This window comes from Glarea lozoyensis (assembly GCF_000409485.1).
Source record: "Glarea lozoyensis ATCC 20868 chromosome Unknown GLAREA6, whole genome shotgun sequence".
NCBI lineage: Eukaryota > Fungi > Ascomycota > Leotiomycetes > Helotiales > Helotiaceae > Glarea > Glarea lozoyensis.
In genome coordinates this window covers 2,811,378-2,830,682 of record NW_007361001.1, presented here as the reverse complement: position 1 = coordinate 2,830,682, position 19,305 = coordinate 2,811,378, and the positions used below count along the sequence as shown (strand labels likewise).

At 46.8% G+C, this 19,305-nt stretch overlaps 7 protein-coding genes across 7 annotated transcripts; 1 reads left to right on the top strand and 6 right to left on the bottom strand.

The window, feature by feature from the left end:
• Nucleotides 1-87: 87 nt before the first annotated feature.
• On the bottom strand, nucleotides 88-5,325 carry GLAREA_03254 (PH; the record flags this gene model as incomplete). Its single annotated transcript, XM_008088338.1, has 1 exon — nucleotides 88-5,325. The coding sequence occupies one exon, from the start codon at nucleotides 5,323-5,325 to the stop codon at nucleotides 88-90; it is 5,238 nt and encodes a 1,745-aa protein (XP_008086529.1).
• Nucleotides 5,326-6,632: 1,307 nt separating this feature from the next.
• Nucleotides 6,633-7,127, bottom strand: GLAREA_03253 (Sterol carrier protein, SCP; the record flags this gene model as incomplete). Its single annotated transcript, XM_008088337.1, has 3 exons — nucleotides 6,633-6,799; nucleotides 6,861-7,061; nucleotides 7,112-7,127. 3 exons carry the CDS (start codon nucleotides 7,125-7,127, stop codon nucleotides 6,633-6,635), a joined length of 384 nt encoding a protein of 127 aa, XP_008086528.1.
• Nucleotides 7,128-7,376: 249 nt separating this feature from the next.
• GLAREA_03252 (uncharacterized protein) lies at nucleotides 7,377-7,856 on the bottom strand (the record flags this gene model as incomplete). The annotated part of the gene is made up of 2 exons (XM_008088336.1): nucleotides 7,377-7,698; nucleotides 7,759-7,856. The coding sequence occupies 2 exons, from the start codon at nucleotides 7,854-7,856 to the stop codon at nucleotides 7,377-7,379; spliced, it is 420 nt and encodes a 139-aa protein (XP_008086527.1).
• Nucleotides 7,857-8,104: 248 nt separating this feature from the next.
• On the bottom strand, nucleotides 8,105-9,046 carry GLAREA_03251 (Cloroperoxidase; the record flags this gene model as incomplete). The annotated part of the gene is made up of 1 exon (XM_008088335.1): nucleotides 8,105-9,046. The coding sequence occupies one exon, from the start codon at nucleotides 9,044-9,046 to the stop codon at nucleotides 8,105-8,107; it is 942 nt and encodes a 313-aa protein (XP_008086526.1).
• A 769-nt stretch (nucleotides 9,047-9,815) lies between these two features.
• On the bottom strand, nucleotides 9,816-10,701 carry GLAREA_03250 (Translin; the record flags this gene model as incomplete). Its single annotated transcript, XM_008088334.1, has 4 exons — nucleotides 9,816-10,126; nucleotides 10,184-10,329; nucleotides 10,378-10,474; nucleotides 10,521-10,701. 4 exons carry the CDS (start codon nucleotides 10,699-10,701, stop codon nucleotides 9,816-9,818), a joined length of 735 nt encoding a protein of 244 aa, XP_008086525.1.
• Nucleotides 10,702-13,450: 2,749 nt separating this feature from the next.
• GLAREA_03249 (RING/U-box) lies at nucleotides 13,451-15,622 on the bottom strand (the record flags this gene model as incomplete). The annotated part of the gene is made up of 2 exons (XM_008088333.1): nucleotides 13,451-14,335; nucleotides 14,384-15,622. 2 exons carry the CDS (start codon nucleotides 15,620-15,622, stop codon nucleotides 13,451-13,453), a joined length of 2,124 nt encoding a protein of 707 aa, XP_008086524.1.
• Nucleotides 15,623-16,206: 584 nt separating this feature from the next.
• On the top strand, nucleotides 16,207-16,980 carry GLAREA_03248 (uncharacterized protein; the record flags this gene model as incomplete). The annotated part of the gene is made up of 4 exons (XM_008088332.1): nucleotides 16,207-16,487; nucleotides 16,536-16,593; nucleotides 16,663-16,847; nucleotides 16,947-16,980. 4 exons carry the CDS (start codon nucleotides 16,207-16,209, stop codon nucleotides 16,978-16,980), a joined length of 558 nt encoding a protein of 185 aa, XP_008086523.1.
• Nucleotides 16,981-19,305: the final 2,325 nt, after the last annotated feature.

Below are 19,305 nucleotides of genomic sequence, written 5' to 3'. Positions count from 1 at the left end.
TACCTCATCTAATATTCCCTTGTCCATAATCTGTGTGGACTTTGATATGTTGAATTTGTGCCATTATTCTCTGACTTGTACAAGCAATCAAGAATCCGCCTTATTGGCCTCAAGTGTCTCCGCAAGTTTCGTAGCCGAATCAGCAGTCTTCACCTGCAGAATCCAGGTCTCCAGCCCCTTTCCATCTTCACTCGCGGTCATAAGCTTGACCGTCTTTTGAGTAGCCACATAATCCACGCCAGACAGTAATGATTTGTTTAGAACAATGTTACCAATATCAGTCCGAATGAGAATTCTGGTATTGTTGGTATCATTGTGTTTGAGAACTCTCAAAAGCCCAGTACCCTTTGTCGACCAAGCATTATTATCATATTTCGATGCTTTCGCACGAATCTCAAAAAGTCTCTTCTCATCCTCTTCACCAGGAGCTTGTTCAGATAGATCTAGTTGAGCATGCTTTTCTGCATCAGGGTCGGCGTTTTCCGCAGCACTATCACCATCGGTAGTTCCACCTGGTGTAGTGGCGCGAGAAGTGGTTGTTGAAGCTGCTGCCGAAGGGAAAAGTGACGATGATCCACTTGCAGCCCCAAAGCCAAAGCCAACAGTGGAAGCACCAGGCTTGGGAGCATTTAATCCTGCAAACAACGATGGAGTGCTGGTACCTGACCCATTAGCAGTGGCTGGCTTGGATGTGCCGAACAAATTGCCAAATGGAGCGGCTGGCTTGGTAGGTGTGGCAGCTTGAACGGTCACAGCGGGAGCTGTGCCAAACAAACTGCCAAAAGGATTGGCTGGTTTAAGGGAACTGTTTTCGTCCGTACTGGCACCATTGCCTCCAAACTTGATTGGGGTGTCTGGCTTCCACGTTTGATCGGCAGGTGATCCAGGAGCCTTGTTGAGTGATCCAAATAAGTTTGTTGGAGCAGGCTTAGTATTTTCCTTCTCTTCAGAAGTATCCTTAACAGGCTGACCATTGCTATCACGCGTGATCCTATCAAATAGACTGGGCTTTGGTGTAGTGGTGCCAGAATTAGACGGTGTACCAAAAAGCGAACCAGTTTTGGCAGCCGGTGTTGGTGTTGAACTACCGAATGAGAATGGATTCGTCGCTTTCTTGGTAGAAGCAATACCCGCACCAGTCTCCTCCACTGGTGTGCTGGGACTGTCGGGATTCTTATCCTTCTTCGGATCATAGTTGGGATCCTTGTTTTCCGAATCACTTTCGTGCCCATCATCGTCTTCATCACTATTCTCCTTGTTGCTTCCTTCTTCACTGTTTTGCTTGGATAGATGACCAAACAAGCCCTCGAATACTGGCGCAGTTGTTTGAGTATCAGGAACTGGAGCACCGAAGGAGAAAGTGGGCGTTGGGGCTCTGGTGCTATTCAAACTCTCAAACACGCTCGAACCCGAAGATTTTGCTGTGGCGGACTGGCCAAGTAAGGGCTTTGGCTGAGCCACGGAGGGGAATGGAGAAGATTTTGTTGACGTCTCCTTCGCAGCTTGAGAAGATGAAGACTCGGTCGGCTTGAACACAAACCCGGAAGATTTGGATTTTTCCGACGAAGTATCTGAAGATGGTTTGAAAACAAAGCCACCAGCAGGCTTCGATTCAGAAGAACCACTTTTTGGCTTCAAACTAAAACCAGTTGCAGTCTTCTTAGCCTCCTCCAAGGCTTTCAGTTCCTCTGCTCTCTTCTTCTTGTAATTAGCTATCCATTCCTCCTTGTCATCATCTGAATCATAGTCTTCGTCCATTGCCCTCTGCATGAGCTTCTTTTCGTTTGCAGCTTCGTCATCCTTGGCTTTAGCGCCAAACTGGGAAAGGAAGTTGACGCTACCGCTAACAGAGGGAATGGCTGAAGTAGGCTTGTCTTTGATTGCCTTCAAAGCGTTCAGCTCCTCTGCTCTCTTTTTCTTGTAGTTGGCTATCCACTCTTCCTTATCATCATCTGAATCATAGTCTTCATCCATTGCTCTTTGCATAAGCTTCTTCTCGTTTGCAGCTTCGTCATCCTTGGCCTTTGCGCCAAACTGGGCAAGAAAGTTACTTGAGCCACCAGTAGCAGCCTTCGGTGCCGAAGCTGGAGCGGCTGCAGCAGGAGTAGGAAACCCACTAAACATTGGCTTTGCGGGTGACGCTTTTGGAGTAGTCGATTCCGTCCCAAAGGAAAAAGATGGTGCAGCAGCTGCCTTTGCCGGTGATGCTTTTGGAGTTGTTGAGGCGGCACCAAATGAGAAAGCAGGCGGGGGACCTGGCTTTGCAGGTGAAGATGTTCCGGGAAGCTTTGCGAATGGATTGACCTTTGGCTTTTCTGGGGTGGCAGCCGCAGCCTTTTCCAGAGCTCCTTGCGCTGGGAGTGGCTTAGCAGGACTATTGAGAGCATTCTTGAACAGATTGGAAGTGTTAGAGCCAGTCGAGCTTTGCATCTTCGCTCTCTTCAAGGGACTGGATGCTTCGCTAGCTTCGAAATCATCTTTGGTGAAGTCTTCGCCCTTCCGCTTACCCTTTGAGGCAGATGGGCTAGGAGCCAAACTCTGAGAGGAAGGAGTTGGGTTGAACTTAGGAAGTGATGGCTGTGGAGGTTGCGAAGGGGCGGGAGATGGAGAGGCCTTTGCAGGCGATGATTGAGGCGGTGGCAGTGAAGGCGCGGATTTGAAGAATGATGACTGTGGTGGTGGTAACGAGGGCGTATTGCCATTCAGAGAAGGTTGTGAAGAACGAGTATTTTTCGAAGCATCCGAGGGTTTGGAAACAGCAGGCTGATTGCGTTCCTTGACAGGACTGGCTGGCTTGGCCCGGCTCTTCGCTTTGGAGGTTTCTGATTGAGCAATGGACTGCAGCTTGAGATCTGGGGCGGTTCTTTGCAGAATCACTTCTCTCAAGGAATTATAGTATGCAATTGCTGGGAATATGTTGTCGGTGAGTCCGATACTATTGAAATATCTCTGCAAAGCCTTGTTGAGTGCACGCATTCGGTAAGCATAGTAGAACTCAAGTTTCTGGTCCGTTGTGAAATGATCCGGAATCAAGGGGTCCATCTTCTCGATCGGATATCTGCTTGCATATTCCATCCCAGGAAATTGCTCGGGATATTTTTGTGGATCGCCATCAATATTCTTCAGCCCATTTTGACCCAATGACTGGACGAATGACTCTGGGTGCAGTGGTTCCTCCGGCGCATCGACGTCTTTGTCTATGTTGTCGCCTTCTGCACTTTGAACTTCTCTAAGCCGAGAAGAGACAGCTGGAGTGTGGGGAACGTGTGCAGAATATGTTGATTTTAACAACGGCGCTGCTTGGGCTGGCGCAGGTTGCTGCGGTGAACTAGTGCTTTGACTAGGAGGTGGCTGCGCTTTATTCATGGAGAACACATTTGTGACTGGTTTGGTGTTGTTTCCGGCTCCATTACTCAAAGTCGTGCTCGCTTGCGGAGCTGGTTGATTGAGCGGTTGGTTAAGAGTGCTCAAGGGCTCACTAGCAGGTGCTGCTGGCGACGTCGTATTGCCAAAGAGGTTGCTCGAGCTAGAGCCAGTAGCCTTCGTCGAAGCATTACCAAACATTCCATTTGTGGCTGGCTTGCTCGCGGATTCTGAAGCTCCATTCGATGCTGTGAGAGCCGAAGCTGGCTTGTTCAGGTTCGCAAAGGGATTTGGCTTGGGTGGAGCTTGAGGCGTTGTGTTGAATACATTAACATTATCAACATTCTTCGCTGGTGTCTGTCCAAATGAGAACGGACTACTCGAAGCCTTTGCTGGTGTTTTCTCCGTATTTTGGAAAAGACTACTGGCAGGTTTTGGTGTATTCTGCCCTTGAGTACCGAACAAATCGGTCTTTGGGGCGGTGTTCTCTTCATTGCCAGATGAACTATCAGCTGTGTTTGCGGGAGTCGCTGATGAATTACTGAACAGGTCATTGGTAGGCTTGACAGGTGTCTGACCAAGGCTGCCAAAGAAGTTGGTGGCTGGTGCTTGCGAAGGAGCAGGTTGTTGACCACCAAAAAGATTGGTTGTAACCGGCGCAGGTGTTGATTGTTGGCCAGTAAAGGCATTGGTCGTTGGTGTAGCGGGTTTCTGTTCTTGGCTTCCAAATTGAAAAGGACTTGCCGCTGGCTTCTGCGTCTGGCTGCCAAAGTAACTTGTCTCGGGCTTCGCATTACTCTGCTCTCCCTTGCTCAAAGGTTCAGTCGGAGAGGGCGTGGGTTGGTTCAAATGGGCGAATGGATTTGGGGATTGAGATTGCGTTGTCGCTCCAAACAGATTCGTAGATGGAGAGCCAGGTTGCGAAGGTGTCTTGCCAAAAAGATTATTAGTTGGTGCAGACGTCGTAGCAGTTGAACCAAAACTGAAAGGTGCTGAAGCCGCTGGTGCACTTGCAGTTGGTTTAGAGCCAAAGTTAATCGCTGGACTCGCAGGCGCGGCTGCTGCTGGTGTAGGATTAAAACTAAAGCCGGAGCTCGCAGGAGCACTTGTGGTTGGCGTCGAATTGAAGTTGATTCCTGAGCTCGCAGGTCCAGGAGCAGTTGTCGAGTTGAAGTTCCAGCCACTAGAAGCGGGAGCACTTGTAGTTGGGGTAGAGCCCACGCTGGCCGCCGAAGTTGTATTTGTTTGGCCAAACGAAAATGGAGCGTCTGCAGGTTTCGCTGGCGTCGTATTTGTATTTCCAAAGTTGAAGAGCGACGAGGGTGCTTGAGCTGGGGACTGCGTTGAAGCGGGAGCGAAAGTGAATGGGCTCTTTGGAGCTGGAGCCGCCGCAGGAGCAAAGTTGAAGGGATTGCTCGCGCTCTGACCTGGTGTCGCAGTAGGAGGAAAGCTTTGGTTGACAGACGGCTGCGAGTTGCCAAACGAAAACCCATTACTCGCAGGAGCTGCGGGCGCGAACGGATTCGCTGAGCCATTCTGCTGTCCAAAGATATTCGGGGTTTGGAACGTAGCATTCTGTTGACCGGATTGTGAAGCACCTTGAAATTGTCTTTTGGGATTCCGTGAATCCTCCACTCTTTCTGACTCGGGAGCGGGACTTTGGTTCCCTCCGAATGTGTTGCTCGATCCAAAGTTCGTAGGAGGAAATGATAATGATGGGCCATTGTTTGTAGAGAAATTGAACGTCGACGGTGCTTGAACTGCCCCTCCAAACAATCCTCTACTGCTACCTCCAGAGTTGAAACTATTCGTTCCCTGCTGAGGCATCGGGGCAAACTGTGGAACAGCATTTGCGGAACCAGGCTGCGAAGAAAACCCTGGCCTATTTGCTCTGCTCTTTGGCTTTGCTTTGATATTTCTCGCAGCCAGTTGCGCCGCGTTAGCGCGTTGAGGTTGATCCATGATCGCGATTATCTATCCCGTCCGAAGCCGTGGTGTTCGGCCGTTCTGAGAGGAGGAGATTGTGCGCGTCGCAGAGTCGCCGGAGGTCGTGAAATTCAACGGCCTGAGGGCAACTAGATGACAAGAACGACTCGAGTGACTGTTGTTGCCGCTTCGAGTGCGCAGTGGTTTGCAGAGATGCGCGCAGTAAGGCTAGTTGTGAAGCATCTCCAATCCAACGAAGAAGGGAATCGGGGAAGGATTTCCGTCGAGTGTTGTGATTGCGCGTTGATGGATGTTGTTTAGGAGACCGAGAGAAATGGTAACAAGCAAGGATTAAGTCAACAGGATTTCGAGTGCAAAGATCGTGATCAGGTGATCAGGCGGCAAATAAATGTGGGCCCGCGAAGTAAATATTGTGGTTGATCAACTGAATTCGAATTTCGGGGCAGATGAGGGTTGCAGGATGTCGATAGTATTTGTTTGAATGGCGAGGCTTTTTCCAACTTACAAGATATTTATGCTAGCTAGCATAACTTATTCACCACCAAATCAATCTCATTCTTGTGCTCCTCGTTCTACAAGACTGTCTCAATTCATCAGCATCCAGTGAATTAATTCACTTGTCCCTACTACAACCTTCAGATATCAAGTGAGCCTTTAAGCCTGGTCGTGTCTTCTTAATTCCTGCTTTGTATGTAGACAAAGAAGACACGGTTTGCCTTCATATATCTCTGCTATCCAGCTCGAATAAACCTGCTAGGACGACTATAGCGTCTCGTTCGATTCCAACGATGTTCTGAACACTCTCTCGAGAGTGATCTTTAGGAGGCATTGAATCATAAACCTGATTTAGGTTATACGACCTGGTGCCAGTGAAAATGGTTGGCGCATTAGATTCCAGCGAGTACAGCGTTGAATTGTTTGAGCAATATGTCCAGATGACAATGTAGCTGGGAATCTCTCGATATCGAAAGTGTTGATTCCAAGGACCATGGACAAAAACAAGCTGGTACTTGCCCTGGATACGTCCTTCTTTGGTAACGTTTGTGTTCGTAGTCTTTGACAGCTCTCCGAAGAAAGGAGGATCGGTGCAAAGAAAGGGATGGGAAGGTACAGTAGTGACATACCATATCAGAGAGACAAAAAAGAGCAGAACAGTCTGCGACACAGCTAAAAATCACCCAATCTAGATTGATGGCCCGGATAGGTCAGAAAATCATTCGAAAAATGATATATACGCCAGTACTGTACACCTTTATCACATGCCAACCCCCACGATTTCAGGTACAAGCAGGTGCGAACTGTAATTTGTATGATTTATACATCTATAGCTTCGCCTGGACAGCCCTCGCCTTTGATAAAATGGGCTCCATCTTCGTAGCCTTCATCACATCTCCCTTAACCTTGAGCTTTCCCGACATGAACAGGCGTTGTGCGTTCGCCTTTCCGGCAATCAATTTACCGAACTCGTCGTCTGATAATGAGAGGGTAACTGCAAACAGATGCCGTTAGCTTAAACTCATGAGCTTCAGCCAGTAGGTGGGTGTGCTTACCATTTGGCTTGGTTCCGAGACCCTTTCCAACCTCTCCCTTCTCTTTCAGATCAATATGCCAGCTTTCGGTAGCTCCCTCCTTATTCTTTAATGTGAAAGCGAAAACAGCATTTCCCTGCTTGATAGCGTCTTTTCGCTCGGCGTCTGAGGATTGGAGCGCAGCATTGATAGAATCGAAGGCCTCGGAAGAGGGAAAAGCATCTTGAGTTATGTCAGTCGGGGAATACCACGATTGGATCCGGAAGTCCTACCATTTTTGAGAGACATCGTGGATTGTGGTGTTAAGTGTGTATGAGATATGGAATGATTTTGCAGTTAAGTAATGTTGGACAGGCTGTAATGAAGTAAGATATGTCGTGGGTGGTAGAAGTATTAAAAGAGGTAATGATGCGAACGGCAGTCCCTCCGAGTGTCAAGAGATGCGCCGCATGTGAAAGTGACCGAGGCCCAGACAAAGCACACTAGACCGAATCGAGTTGCGCTGTGTAACGAACTACCCCAGATTTCAAAACCTCGTCACGGGTCTTCTAAAGAAGACTCTGAAGAACCTTCTGAAAAATCTTCTGAACAAGATGATGGTTTGGGCCTCTTGAAAGGTAGGACATAAAGTCCAGGCTCTGTTCCATCATAATTCCCGCCCTTAAAATGCCAGGTGCACCCTCCAATTCCAGACCATTCGATGTTGCGATCGCTTCCTGCAAATGGGTTTCCCAGGTGCCACCAGTCATCCCACATGTACCGGTGGAATTCTTGATCCAAACGTTTGTTCGGTCTACATGTTAAATCTTTGCAGCAATGGCTCTCTAGTATATAATTGTAATCGATACATTGAGCTTGCCTGACGTGGAATCAGCATTTATTCCACAATTACGGACTGGGCAGTTCAGCATGAACTCACTCTGGCAACACAGTTTCGTTAACATAGTGCCATATGACTTCTCTGGCAGAACATGGACCTGCCAGAAGATACGAGTTGCGACTGATGGAGTTTCCCATTGCGAAGGACTAAGCGGTCTGAATGTAAGATTATACTTTGAAAATGATATTTGAAAATAGTATCCAAAATTTCATGCGCGAAATCGACGAAACTCTAAACTTGGGCACTTTTATAAGATAAAGGGCAGGCACGATGAAGTGATCTGGTCATCTTTTGCTAACGTTTCCGACAACTAACAGAAATTTTTGCACCGGAACACGCTCTAATTGCAACGGAAAGCCCACCAAACGCACTATCATGAACCTACCTACGCAATAACCCCCAACAACCCCGAAATAGTCTGCAAAATCGGACTCAGAACCGCCCCAGTAATCGGATCCAAGCCTTTGAATACAGCCCTCAAACTACTCTCTCCCAGAATCAATCCCTCCGGTAGCACCTCTCCATTTGCAGCATTCAACTCCAGCACCATAGCACCAAGTGTCGCCAACGTGGTAGGCGTAGTCGTCGGTTTCCATCCTTCTTGATACGGAAGTCTCTCTTCTTCGAACAACGCACGAACATACTCGATTGGTGCTACGCCGGTGATTGGATCGCCCATGGTGCTTAGATATAGTGCGGTCTCGCCGTAGCTGAGAACGAATTGGACTGGTCCGTAAAAAAATGCTGGGTCTCTTTCCGCTTCTGTGGTGACTCGATTGTATTTGGCCTTTGCTGCGACCGGGATACTGGTATCTGACATCCCGGTGTAGTAGTCGAGAACAGTATCCCAAATGGTTTGGTTGAAGCTGTGATTATCGCCAGCGATTGTGTCGGCGCGAGAGAGTGAAGCATCGTGCTCGATGAAGATGTTATGGCGGTCGAGTTGATCGAGATCGAATTGAAGAGTGAGAGGGTTTGGATTGGATCCTATTCCAGTGGTACCGACAACTAATGCAAAGTCTCCTCCGACATTCAGTCCATCCTTCAAGCATTTGGTGAGTATTGGAACCGTGTATCCTTTTCCTGAGCGAGGGCAGATATCATGGTTTGCGAGGCTGTTGAGTCCTGGGCATGGCGAGCGAACATCTGCTGCTCTCTTTCCTAAGAACGGTGGGTACGCAGCAGCTGTATCTCGAGCTTGAACTGGTTCGGCCACGGTCGTAAGACGATCTCCTGTGATACTGGCAATATTTCTCTTCTGAGCCATGCCCGGAAAGGCTTGCGAGAGGTTCAACAGGACTGCCACAGCAACGATAAACGAATACATGTTGCAATTTGATTGATAACTGTAAACGAAAATTGAAATTGTAACTTACAGACGCAAAGATCGAGGGGTTCTTCCCATATAACCTACATTTCTTCAAACTACTGTTTATAGTGAATAATAGCCAACTCTTCCCACCTGCTTGGGCAGAGAAGATCAACTCCTCCGGACAGGCAAAGATCCGCACAATTAGGAGATTTCAGGCGCAATGACAGAAGTAAGCTTAAGTGCTAGATGGGAGATGAGAGATATCCAAATCTTGATTGGATAATAATTTGCGGGATGGGCGCCCTAGAAGTGCTTTTGCCATTAGCTGTGATGTGTGGGGTTGAGCCTCGGCATGGGAACTGCCGTATGCCTAGGAGTGCCGCTGGAAAGGCAGATAAAATATTGATCAAAGTGTTCTGGTTCAGTCGAAATTCGAGAGGGGAAGAAGGTAGGCCGGAATGTATCTATAGCCGCATTAGCATTCGTTGTGAGAGAATAGCTTCACTTGGTACAACCAGGTCGGCATGAAGTGCACTCAACACTATCGAGTGTCCGAGGCATAACACATATCTGTGAAATTGTGTCCCATTTGCAAAGGGATCCTCCGAACATTGATTTCTGCTACATTGATCACCTACTACCGTACATCTTCCAGTTCCTACACCCTGATAGTCCTTCATCGCCATATAGCAATGCTCACCACAATAATACCCGTACCTACACCAGACAAAGCCACCTCCCAAGCTAATCATTCCATACTGCCTATCTCACAGTACAACTTACCTTAGTTGGAAGCCTCTGGCTTCGGCACCAAATTCCTCAAACTAAGATCATACACAATATCCTCAATCTTCTTCACATTATACTTAATCCCATCGCTCCTCCTTCTGAGTGAATCATTCTTCAGATTCAGAATCTGAAATCCGGCATGGAGATCTTTCACAAAAGTGCTAATCTCCAGCGGACGTTGGTAGTCGCCCAGCGTAACGGAGTTGATGGCGAGACGCGCCAGCTCTTCGATGAGCGTGATGAGGGATTGCAGGTATTCTTCGATGGTGATGTGGAAGGCGTCTTGGTCTTTGAGGTTCACGGGGACTAGAAATATTAGCTTTCATGAATTTTAATGTAGATAATTTGGGGAGTTAGAGGTACCGTTCAAAATAGAGCCGACTTCTTCGATCGTGAGAAGTTTGCCTGCTGACGCGGGGTTGCTCGCTGTCGCCATCCCACCAAGCCATCCGCACATGAGGATAGAGAAAACTACATTCTGAACCTCGCGCGTCCACATGCCGTTGTATCTACTGATGTTAGCTGAAATCGGGATCGTGCATGGTGGTGTGACATACTTGTAATAAGGAGAATTCGACGCCACCGCGGCGAGCTGCCCGATTGTTTCGATTTCATCTCTGATGCTTGCCTCCGCGGCCGTGATTACCGGTTGGACTTGAGACAATTAGAAGCGATTCCGAGTGATTTGAAAGCGACTTACGATGGGCGACCGGTGTGGAATGGGCGCGTGAGAGGACGGATTGAGCGACTCGTCCTTGACGCTCCAAGGTTTGCAGAAACGCGCGCAGCTGCTCGCGAGTCTCTGCGTCGTCGTCGATCTTCTTCTGGAGATCCTCGAAGATCTTGGAGTTGACCATTCCTGGGTCGTTGATGTCCGCCATGGTGTTGTGATGGTTGATGATGTTGTGGTCACGAAATTTTCAGGTGAATGCTTTTAAAGGCTGCCACACAACGGATTTTGCAAAATTTTAAGAGATGGTCAATACGGCACGATTTGGATTACGGATTGAGGTTACTGCGACGCGAATATATATTTTCGACTGGTAGATGTCACTCGATCTGATGAATTTCCACACACGTTCACGATGCCGCCTCGAGCAACAAAATAAGGGTCAGTTACCTGCCCACTAATGTTTGGGAGGCATAACTCGACCTAAAGTCTCAGTCAGTCAACACAATTGACGGAATATGCCTCATGGTTCCAAGTTGATCTACTGAATATACGATATTTCATCAAATTGATCCTAGAAATATCGTCTTTCGATACCACTTGTTTTGTCCATCGCGAGGCCGCGAAAACTCTGCCGTCTTCCTTCGACTCATGATACTCACCATTCGCGTCTCAAATCATCGCGACAACATCATCAAATCGATCTATCCATAGCTTTTCAATTAATCTATATACATCTTACAAGCTTTCTAACCATAGGGCTCCGCTTCTTTTCCTTTCCTTTCTATCTATAAAATCCAGCATCATGCGTTCTTCACCCATCAATCGAGCCAATGTCGCCAACAACAACAAACAAAAAAAATCACTCTTCTTCACCACCCCAGCCTCAGCCAGAATGAGCAATGAAAAGGTCGCGTTACTCGGAAGCAGTGTAAGACCGAGAACACAGTGGAAGAGAACACAGGCAAGCCTGGCGGTTCCCCTCCGACGAACAAAAATAAGTATAATCTTTGTGTTGACCGTAGTCAACTTTCAGAGATTAAACTGAAAAGAACAGATACTACACTTGATCTAAGCCATGTGGCAAAGAGAGCTGAAAAGGAAAGAAGAAAAGAAAAGGAAAAATCTGGGAGCAACAGATTCTTTTATAGACAGCTGGATCTCGCTTATGCTAGCGTATCACGTCGAACAACCTGGAAGGCATGGATGTCATGGGCTTCTTTTGAAGGTGAATCGATTCATTGAGGCTCAAGATGTGTGGCAGTGTTTTCCATTCGTTTCTACCGGTCTCTACCCCTTATCAAATTAAGCGAGGCTGGACATCTTGACTTCACTTCTGAACACAGGCTGTGATTTTCTAATTTATTCAAAGCAATTGACAAAATACCGATATTTCGTGTATTGCTTTGAGTAACTATCGTGTTTTGATTGCCTTTGATACCGTGAGGATGGGGTGGCTGGCGGTGGACAAGATAGGGGCTTTCACAACACCATATTTCTGCCATTAAGTTGACACAACATTGCATAATTAGTGTATCATCTTGACACAATATCCTCTATTTCGTCAATCATTCATAGTAAATAGATTCTCTTCGGAAGTCAAGGGTGAGTTCCATGGTCTTGAACATCCTGATCGGTGAGAGTATCTATGTGTGCTTCCAAAACTATATTTAACGCTCATAGACATAAATTGGTATTCCACTAGAGCCTATTTCGTCATGGTCACCAGCAATTATTGAATTACCAACGAAGCCCTCATCCAGTCTACGAGTGGTCGTGTCTTTCTACAGACCCATCCCTATCCACTTAAACGAAACAGGCTCTTGCCACGACAATTTCCAAACAGGACAAACTTTTCATATTTCTCGAAAACAGTGAATGAAACATCGTTATTTCTTCAATTCCCCCAAGTAGATAGCGAGTCTTGACACTTTTATTGTGCATCGCGATTTTGGGTGAGCAGGTTGGGAGCGACTTGAATGATTTCTAACTGGCTTGCGGTTGACAATTCAATTAGCAGTCGAACTTCGATATTTGTTTGGGACAATTGACGAAATATCGGCAATTTCGTCTATTATTTCTAGAAAACAAACCATTTCAATCTCTGTTTAAAAAATACCAAGTATGGGAGCCTTGGAGGTCCACGTATTACTGTCCGCCGCGAGACCAAGTAGATCATGCGTGCTCGCGTTTGGACAATATAAGTGGCAGACCTCGTGGATATTCTGTAGCTTAAATTATAATGAAGAAGAGGTAAATCTTGGATGGTTTATATTTACCGAAAGGAATTGAAGAAATACAAGATATTCTGTCAGCTTGACTGACGAAATGGACGGTGTTGTATCGTATCTCTCCGGTATCAAGCTGCTCGTCCACTCTGTTCCCCAACGCTCCCATGTTTCTACTATCAGCTACACTTCTGCTGTGATGTAACGCGCCATTTTGAAGTGGTGTTCCACGGACTCTTTTTGGTCGTCTTCGTGAGGGCCCTTGTGTGATGTCTTTCTTCATGTGAAAGAGACATTCGTGTCGAAACAAACGGTGTCAAAACAAAGGGCTCAACATTGTGCATTTTGATCAAATTATTATGCGCCTCAGACATCGAACTAATCGGACCACGGCGAGGCGTATATGCTTCCTTTGATTTGACACTAGGGTAGCACCTATATGCTTGAAGTCGTGTTTAGAAAAACGTGCACTTAAAAGGATCATAAAGTCGCAGACACGCGATCCCACAGAGACACCAAACCAGCAGAATCTATCATAAAGACATTGTATTCATAAACTGGAAAAGACTAATTATTTCCAAGGCTGTACAAAAAGTATGTATCACATCCAATCCCCAATCTACCGTCTAAACTCCCCGAATCCATCCAGTGTCACCAGTATCCCCATCCATCATTATGTCACACTACCAATCCCAAGCGCCATTATAACTCTATGCCATACCCAAAAACTGATTAGCGATGACCGAATAAAGCAAATCGATCTTCTTCCTCTTCACCCTCATCCTCGCAATCATCCATCGCGGAGTCGTCATCTGATGACTCCTCTTCAAGATCTTCGTCCGCTTCCACCATATCTGCCAGCTCTCCCGAAGCCACACTTCGCGGGCCGTCTCGACCCCAGAAGTCAAGTTCGTCTTCGTCATCTAACGAGTCGTCCGTTTCGACTGTCGGATTCGGGCGAGGAGGTTCGAAGAAGAAACCTATACCTCGTACGGGAGATACCGATCTGCCAATCCGGCCAGGTAATGGGTAAGGAGAGAAGCGACGTGAACCACTTGCCGAGACTTGCGGCCCTGAGTGTGAAGAATGCCTTCTATTACGCGGTACGCCCACGGTAAGTAATCCAGATGCAGCCATATCTCCACCGGGAATATTCATCGGTTCTACCTCCGGTTCGACGCTTTCGATGGGAGGGACCTCAACTGCAGGATCGCTCAAGATCGAAAGTTGTGCGGTATTATATGAGTGGCAAATTGCACATTTCAGACCCAGCCAGTGGTACTTGACAGCACTTTTGGCATAGCAGTCATTGCATGATACCATGGCTTTGGTATCTCGGAATTGAGGAGGCATTGGTTGGCCATCAATTGCTCGATCCAGGTTCCGGAATTGCGTCTCCATATTGACCGTACTTTTGCTACATATTGGACATTTGTATGATGTATTCATGTGCTCGTCATAACACCTCTTGTGTATGCTATGTCCGCATAACATGAACACCACCGGATGTGGGGAGGTAAACATGTATTCCCCGCAGATAGGGCAGTCGCAGTCCGAAACTCGTTCAATACACTTGTGATTCTTTTCCACCGACATTGACATGCAAACACCACACGTCTGTAGAATTATCAGTATGAAATTCAGGGAGAAATCGAATCGTCTTACCTTGCAATGAAAGAAGTCCTTCCCCAATCCCCGGCCCCTACGGCATATTCCACAGTCATTGCAATGATATATCCACTTATTTGAATCGTTGTCCCATAGTTTGCAGACACCACAGTAATACCACGCAGTCCTCTCGCCACACTCAAAGCAGAACTCACTAGCCCCTTGAGCGCACCCGCACAGCATACACAGCATGTTTTTTGTCGCTTTTCGGTCCAAAATATGATCCTCTACCTCGTCATGACACAACCTGCAAGTGTACCATTTTGCGCAAGCCGAACATTGCAATTTGACATTTCGCTTGTAATGTTTACAGCCCAGTTGTGGTTCCGTTTCTTCAACAATAACCACGTCTCCATCTTCATCTACTTCCGGAGGATCCGGCGGTGCGTATGTACGTTTAAGGTCGTCCGGCGAAAGGTGAAATGTATGTTGCTGGCTGGGGGAAGCATTTTCCGACATGCCATTCATTTGCCAAAGAAAGGATGCCAAAGACTCGGGAGTCGTGGGTCGTTCTTGACTAACCATATCCCCCGGTGTAGGCACTGCTATCTGCGGCTTTGTATGAACCGTTTGTGCCTGATTATATCCTCGAGTGATCAACTGGTGCATCAAACGTGCCTTTTCTTGCCCCGTAACCTCCATAGCTTGTATGTTTCTTATCTGCTGCCGCAAAGGGCCCATGCCGTCGTCCGCCGGTAGAGAAATATGCCTATGATGGGTACCCGACCCCGATCTTGTCCGATCCTGAGTATTGCTCCGCGAACGCCCCTCGGCGGGACTCATTCCTAAGTTCTCCATACTCTGCCCTGAATGCGCCGTGCCAGCTATCGAAGCTGTGCGAAACCGATCGGGTATCCCAAAAGAAGGATTATCGGAAACATCATCGTCGACCTGTGTTGAGTGCGGGCGAAATGAACCAAGGTTCATCGGTACATGGCCAAAGGCTGCGGGCGCACTTGGGGGTCGGCCCACCTCTAGAGCCTCCAACTCAGCGTCCAGACCATGACCGGTCTCGATAGGCGACGATGTTAGAACCTCATCGCTGAGAATGCTCTCGGTCCTGATACTTCTGGTCGCTGGGCCCTCCAATCCTTCCAACTGCTCTGCTATACCCTCAACCGCCGCATCGTGTCGATTGCTGTTCGGAGGACCGTCACCAGGAGTGCCAGATCGAGAGAAACGGCGAGCGGTTCGCAAGACAGGATTGATAATGAAGTCTGACACGAGAGATGTCATTGGGTGGATTTGGGTATCATTTGATAGATCTTGAGTAACGTGTCTTTCAAACAACAAATTCGAAATAAAATCTGTCGTTACAACCGATGACGCTGATCCTACGAGCTGGACAAGTATTGATATTGAAGGCGCCCGCGCACGTGAAGCAGCTGCATGCGGGTTGCAGTGCCGGCGCGGTTCGACAGGGACTGTTCCGTATCTCTACGGGGACGGATTAAATCCTGATTTTTGGTACACCTGGCCTATCTACCACGATTCCACCACAACAGTGGAAAATAATTACTTTCTTGTTCTATATTATAGAACTTAGAACTATTCTTGGGTAGATAGGAGCTTCTGTGAATTTCTAAGCCTTTATTTCCTTAGATATATAGTTGTAAGTGCGTAAGTTGGTGGGCGAGTTTGGTGTGGTAGAGGGCACGAGCCATGTACCAAAAATCACGATTTAATCCGTCCCCGTAGAGCGTATGTTGCCGACCCACTTCGAGCCCCTGCTCTGGGAAGTAAAATTTGTATGAGACGACGACGACGGTCTTTCAGCTCAGCTCACTCAAACATTATTCATAGCACATTTCGGTATAGCTATGTCGACCCCGACCGCGATTGAGGTCATACACGCTTATAGGCACTTGTACAGAGGCCTTCTTCACGGAGTTCAGTTCTCCAAACCGGCCAGATATATTGCACGAGATACACTTCGAGAAGCGTTTCGTTCTGATCCCCCATCCATGTTCAATCAAAAAAGAATCGACAACACTGTGGAATTCCTAGGTTACGCTGCAAAAGAAGCTGGATTGGAGCATAAAATACTTAGGAACTTGCTTTTTAAGAAGAGTTGGGAGAGGAGATACGGTCTTAAGCCAAAGTCAGAATTTGATGAAGCTGCTTCGACTACGTACTAACACGGCAACAGGTTGTATGATTCTTCGAAGCCAGAATCGACAAAGGACCATCTGGAACGGACTGCTACCGTAAATTATGACATGACGTTGGCCATGTTGAATGACAGTATGAATATGTGTCTGAGATGATGTGCCTAGTACTATCCAAGCAAGCAACGAGCTGGAGCAAGATTCAGGAAATTGGCTGTTTTGGATAACGACCTTCACACGCCGCTTCATACGCAATGCCGAGTACCATTATCGGAGCACGTAGACTTGACCGGTGACGCTTTGGGTGGGGATTCGCTAATTCAAGAACTGAATCTGAAGAGGTCACCAGCTATGTGAGCCGCTGTTGTAGATGGGACAATACAGAAGATAAGCCCCGTCTTTAGGTCTGAAATTTCCATTCTATTATAATCAACTCAACTAACATCTCGTAGTATCGGATTGATCAGCCTGGGAAATGGGACCTGAGGAAAATTCATCGGCACCCTCAGCATACCTGGATCTCAATCCGACAAGCTCAGAACAATAACTAAAGATTGTTTGGTCTTTAAAGGAAACATCTGTACGATTTATAAAATTGAAATACCAATCATACCACTCTACAAATACTTTAAAAGACCTTAGGTCCTATTGTTCATCTTATATGCCACCTGTCAATACATCTCCCTCTACACGCACTAAACCTCTCTCTTCCCGCAAATTCTTCGCTGTAGCAATGCCTCGTATCTCGGGACACGCTTCTTCATCGTCCAAGACAGGAAAAACGGTAATTTGCCCAGCTTCCATCCTCATTGTATACCGGCGGTACTGTCGTTTTTATGGAAACACTGACACGCAACGGGAATAAGCGTCGAATCCGACAGTTGGGTCAGGTCATATCTAGTGGGTAGGGTCAGAAATCGTTTTCTTTCCAGGGCGCTTTCATCGACTCATGAAGTATTGGTGGAGGTCAAAATTTCTGTCTCTGTCTCTGTCGTAGCAAGTGTATTTGTTGTTGTTTTGGTTTCTGTCTCGGTTGAAGCCAAGACACTCGCGACGTCCGTCACGGTAGCGGTCAATATTTCAGTTTCTGTCTCAGTTATAAACTCGGTTCTTAACTCTATCAATGTCTCGGTTTCAGTGTCAGTTGAGTCAAGACAGTTGTAGTAGTCTTAATGTCTGTTACGGTAGCGGTACATGCAGTCGACGTTACGGTGGCGGTAAATGGTGTTGCAGCTACGTATGTTAAATATTGGGCTTTTCCCTGTGGGCAGGTTGTGAAAGATTGATATACTTACCACCTCCAGTAATAGACGAGTTGACTTCGATGTCAGGGACTTATGACTACATTTTACTCATCTTTCATAAAACCCTCCGTATCTCCAACCATGGGCCATACGCTTTTGTGCCTCGGCGAGAGCCAAGCCCGCGAGGAAAGGAGGAAATGGAGTGAGGCGCATATTGTTCGTTTTTATGATACAAGTTGACCTAGAAATGGTATAGATTTTCTAGTTGTATATATGTTACGTAACTGGACTTGTCACACTTCTCTATCAGCCTTTCGTCTGAATCGTCTCTGCATCCTAACGTTCGATAGTGCTTTAGCCGTGATTACCGGTGGAACTATATGAATATATGCTTTATCTAGCGCTTTAACCTCAAGCTGCTCTTCTTCCTGCCTCAGCCGACCAGTCTTGAACATCTAGTATTGATCACCTTAATACCAATCTTTTTGGCTCAGAATTCCTTGATTGTTACATTTAGTTCGATGTGAAGTTTGATAGATCATTATCCCAGACCTGGAGAAAGGTCCATGATTTATAGTTCAGCTCGTTTTCTCGTATCCAAGTGAAACGGAGCACTGTAGCACGAAATCGACCCCATTGGGATTTTGAGACTTGAGCATAGAAACTAAAGGATGTCCGTTGAATGCTTGATCCTGCCATCTATGCTAATTCATAGTACGTATATAGTCCAGGCGAACATGAAGCAGTCAGTGGTTCATTGCTCTCCAAGCTATGTTCTTTCTGAGTTTATGATATGTCCTACTCTGCTTTAGGGACCATGGCCCTAACGACTTCTCAATTGCTCAAATTAGCATCTTCCTCTGCATCGTGAGCATAAACTATACTCTGTGGACTTACAAATAAAAAGACCGACAAGCTTTTACGACAAGACAATATTCTGTCACTTAAAATGCTATTATTATCCCCTCTGAGGACCCTAAGGGTGTGATGTCTGGGGGTTGAAAAAACGAAAGACTTCAGCATGTTTGTCAGTGACAGCTAGGGAGTTTGCTTTTCAAGAGTGAAGAGAGAGAGTTTATCACCCATTAGATATTTTCAACAAGTGCGAGACTAATTCATACTCAATTGTACTCTGACGAAATTAGTTTTGAAGCAAAGAAACTAATTTTCAGTTTATTTTGACCTCCCTTCTCTCTCAACATGTAGAGAGCTTTCTACCTAAAATACGATTTGCTTTTAAAGAGTCGAAATATTGAGGCTCCCTAAAATGGTTGAGAATAAGGAAGAGTGCTTTGTAAAAGCAATGTAGATGTGAAGTCATATCGAAATAGATGGAAATCGAATAAAGGTTGCGCTTGAATCGCCAAAGTTCCTCTTGTCGTCTCCTACTGGAGGACCTTCGTTTACTCCGGAGTTCGACGGCTGCTGGGGTTTGAAGGAGAATTCTACGGTGGCCGTGCGCATGTCCCGGTTATCTTGCTCGAGGCCTCTCTTTACTGGCCCAGATCTCGTGCCGGTCTTCACAAGCCAAAACGCCCCAACCCCATACATATCCCTCACTCAGCTC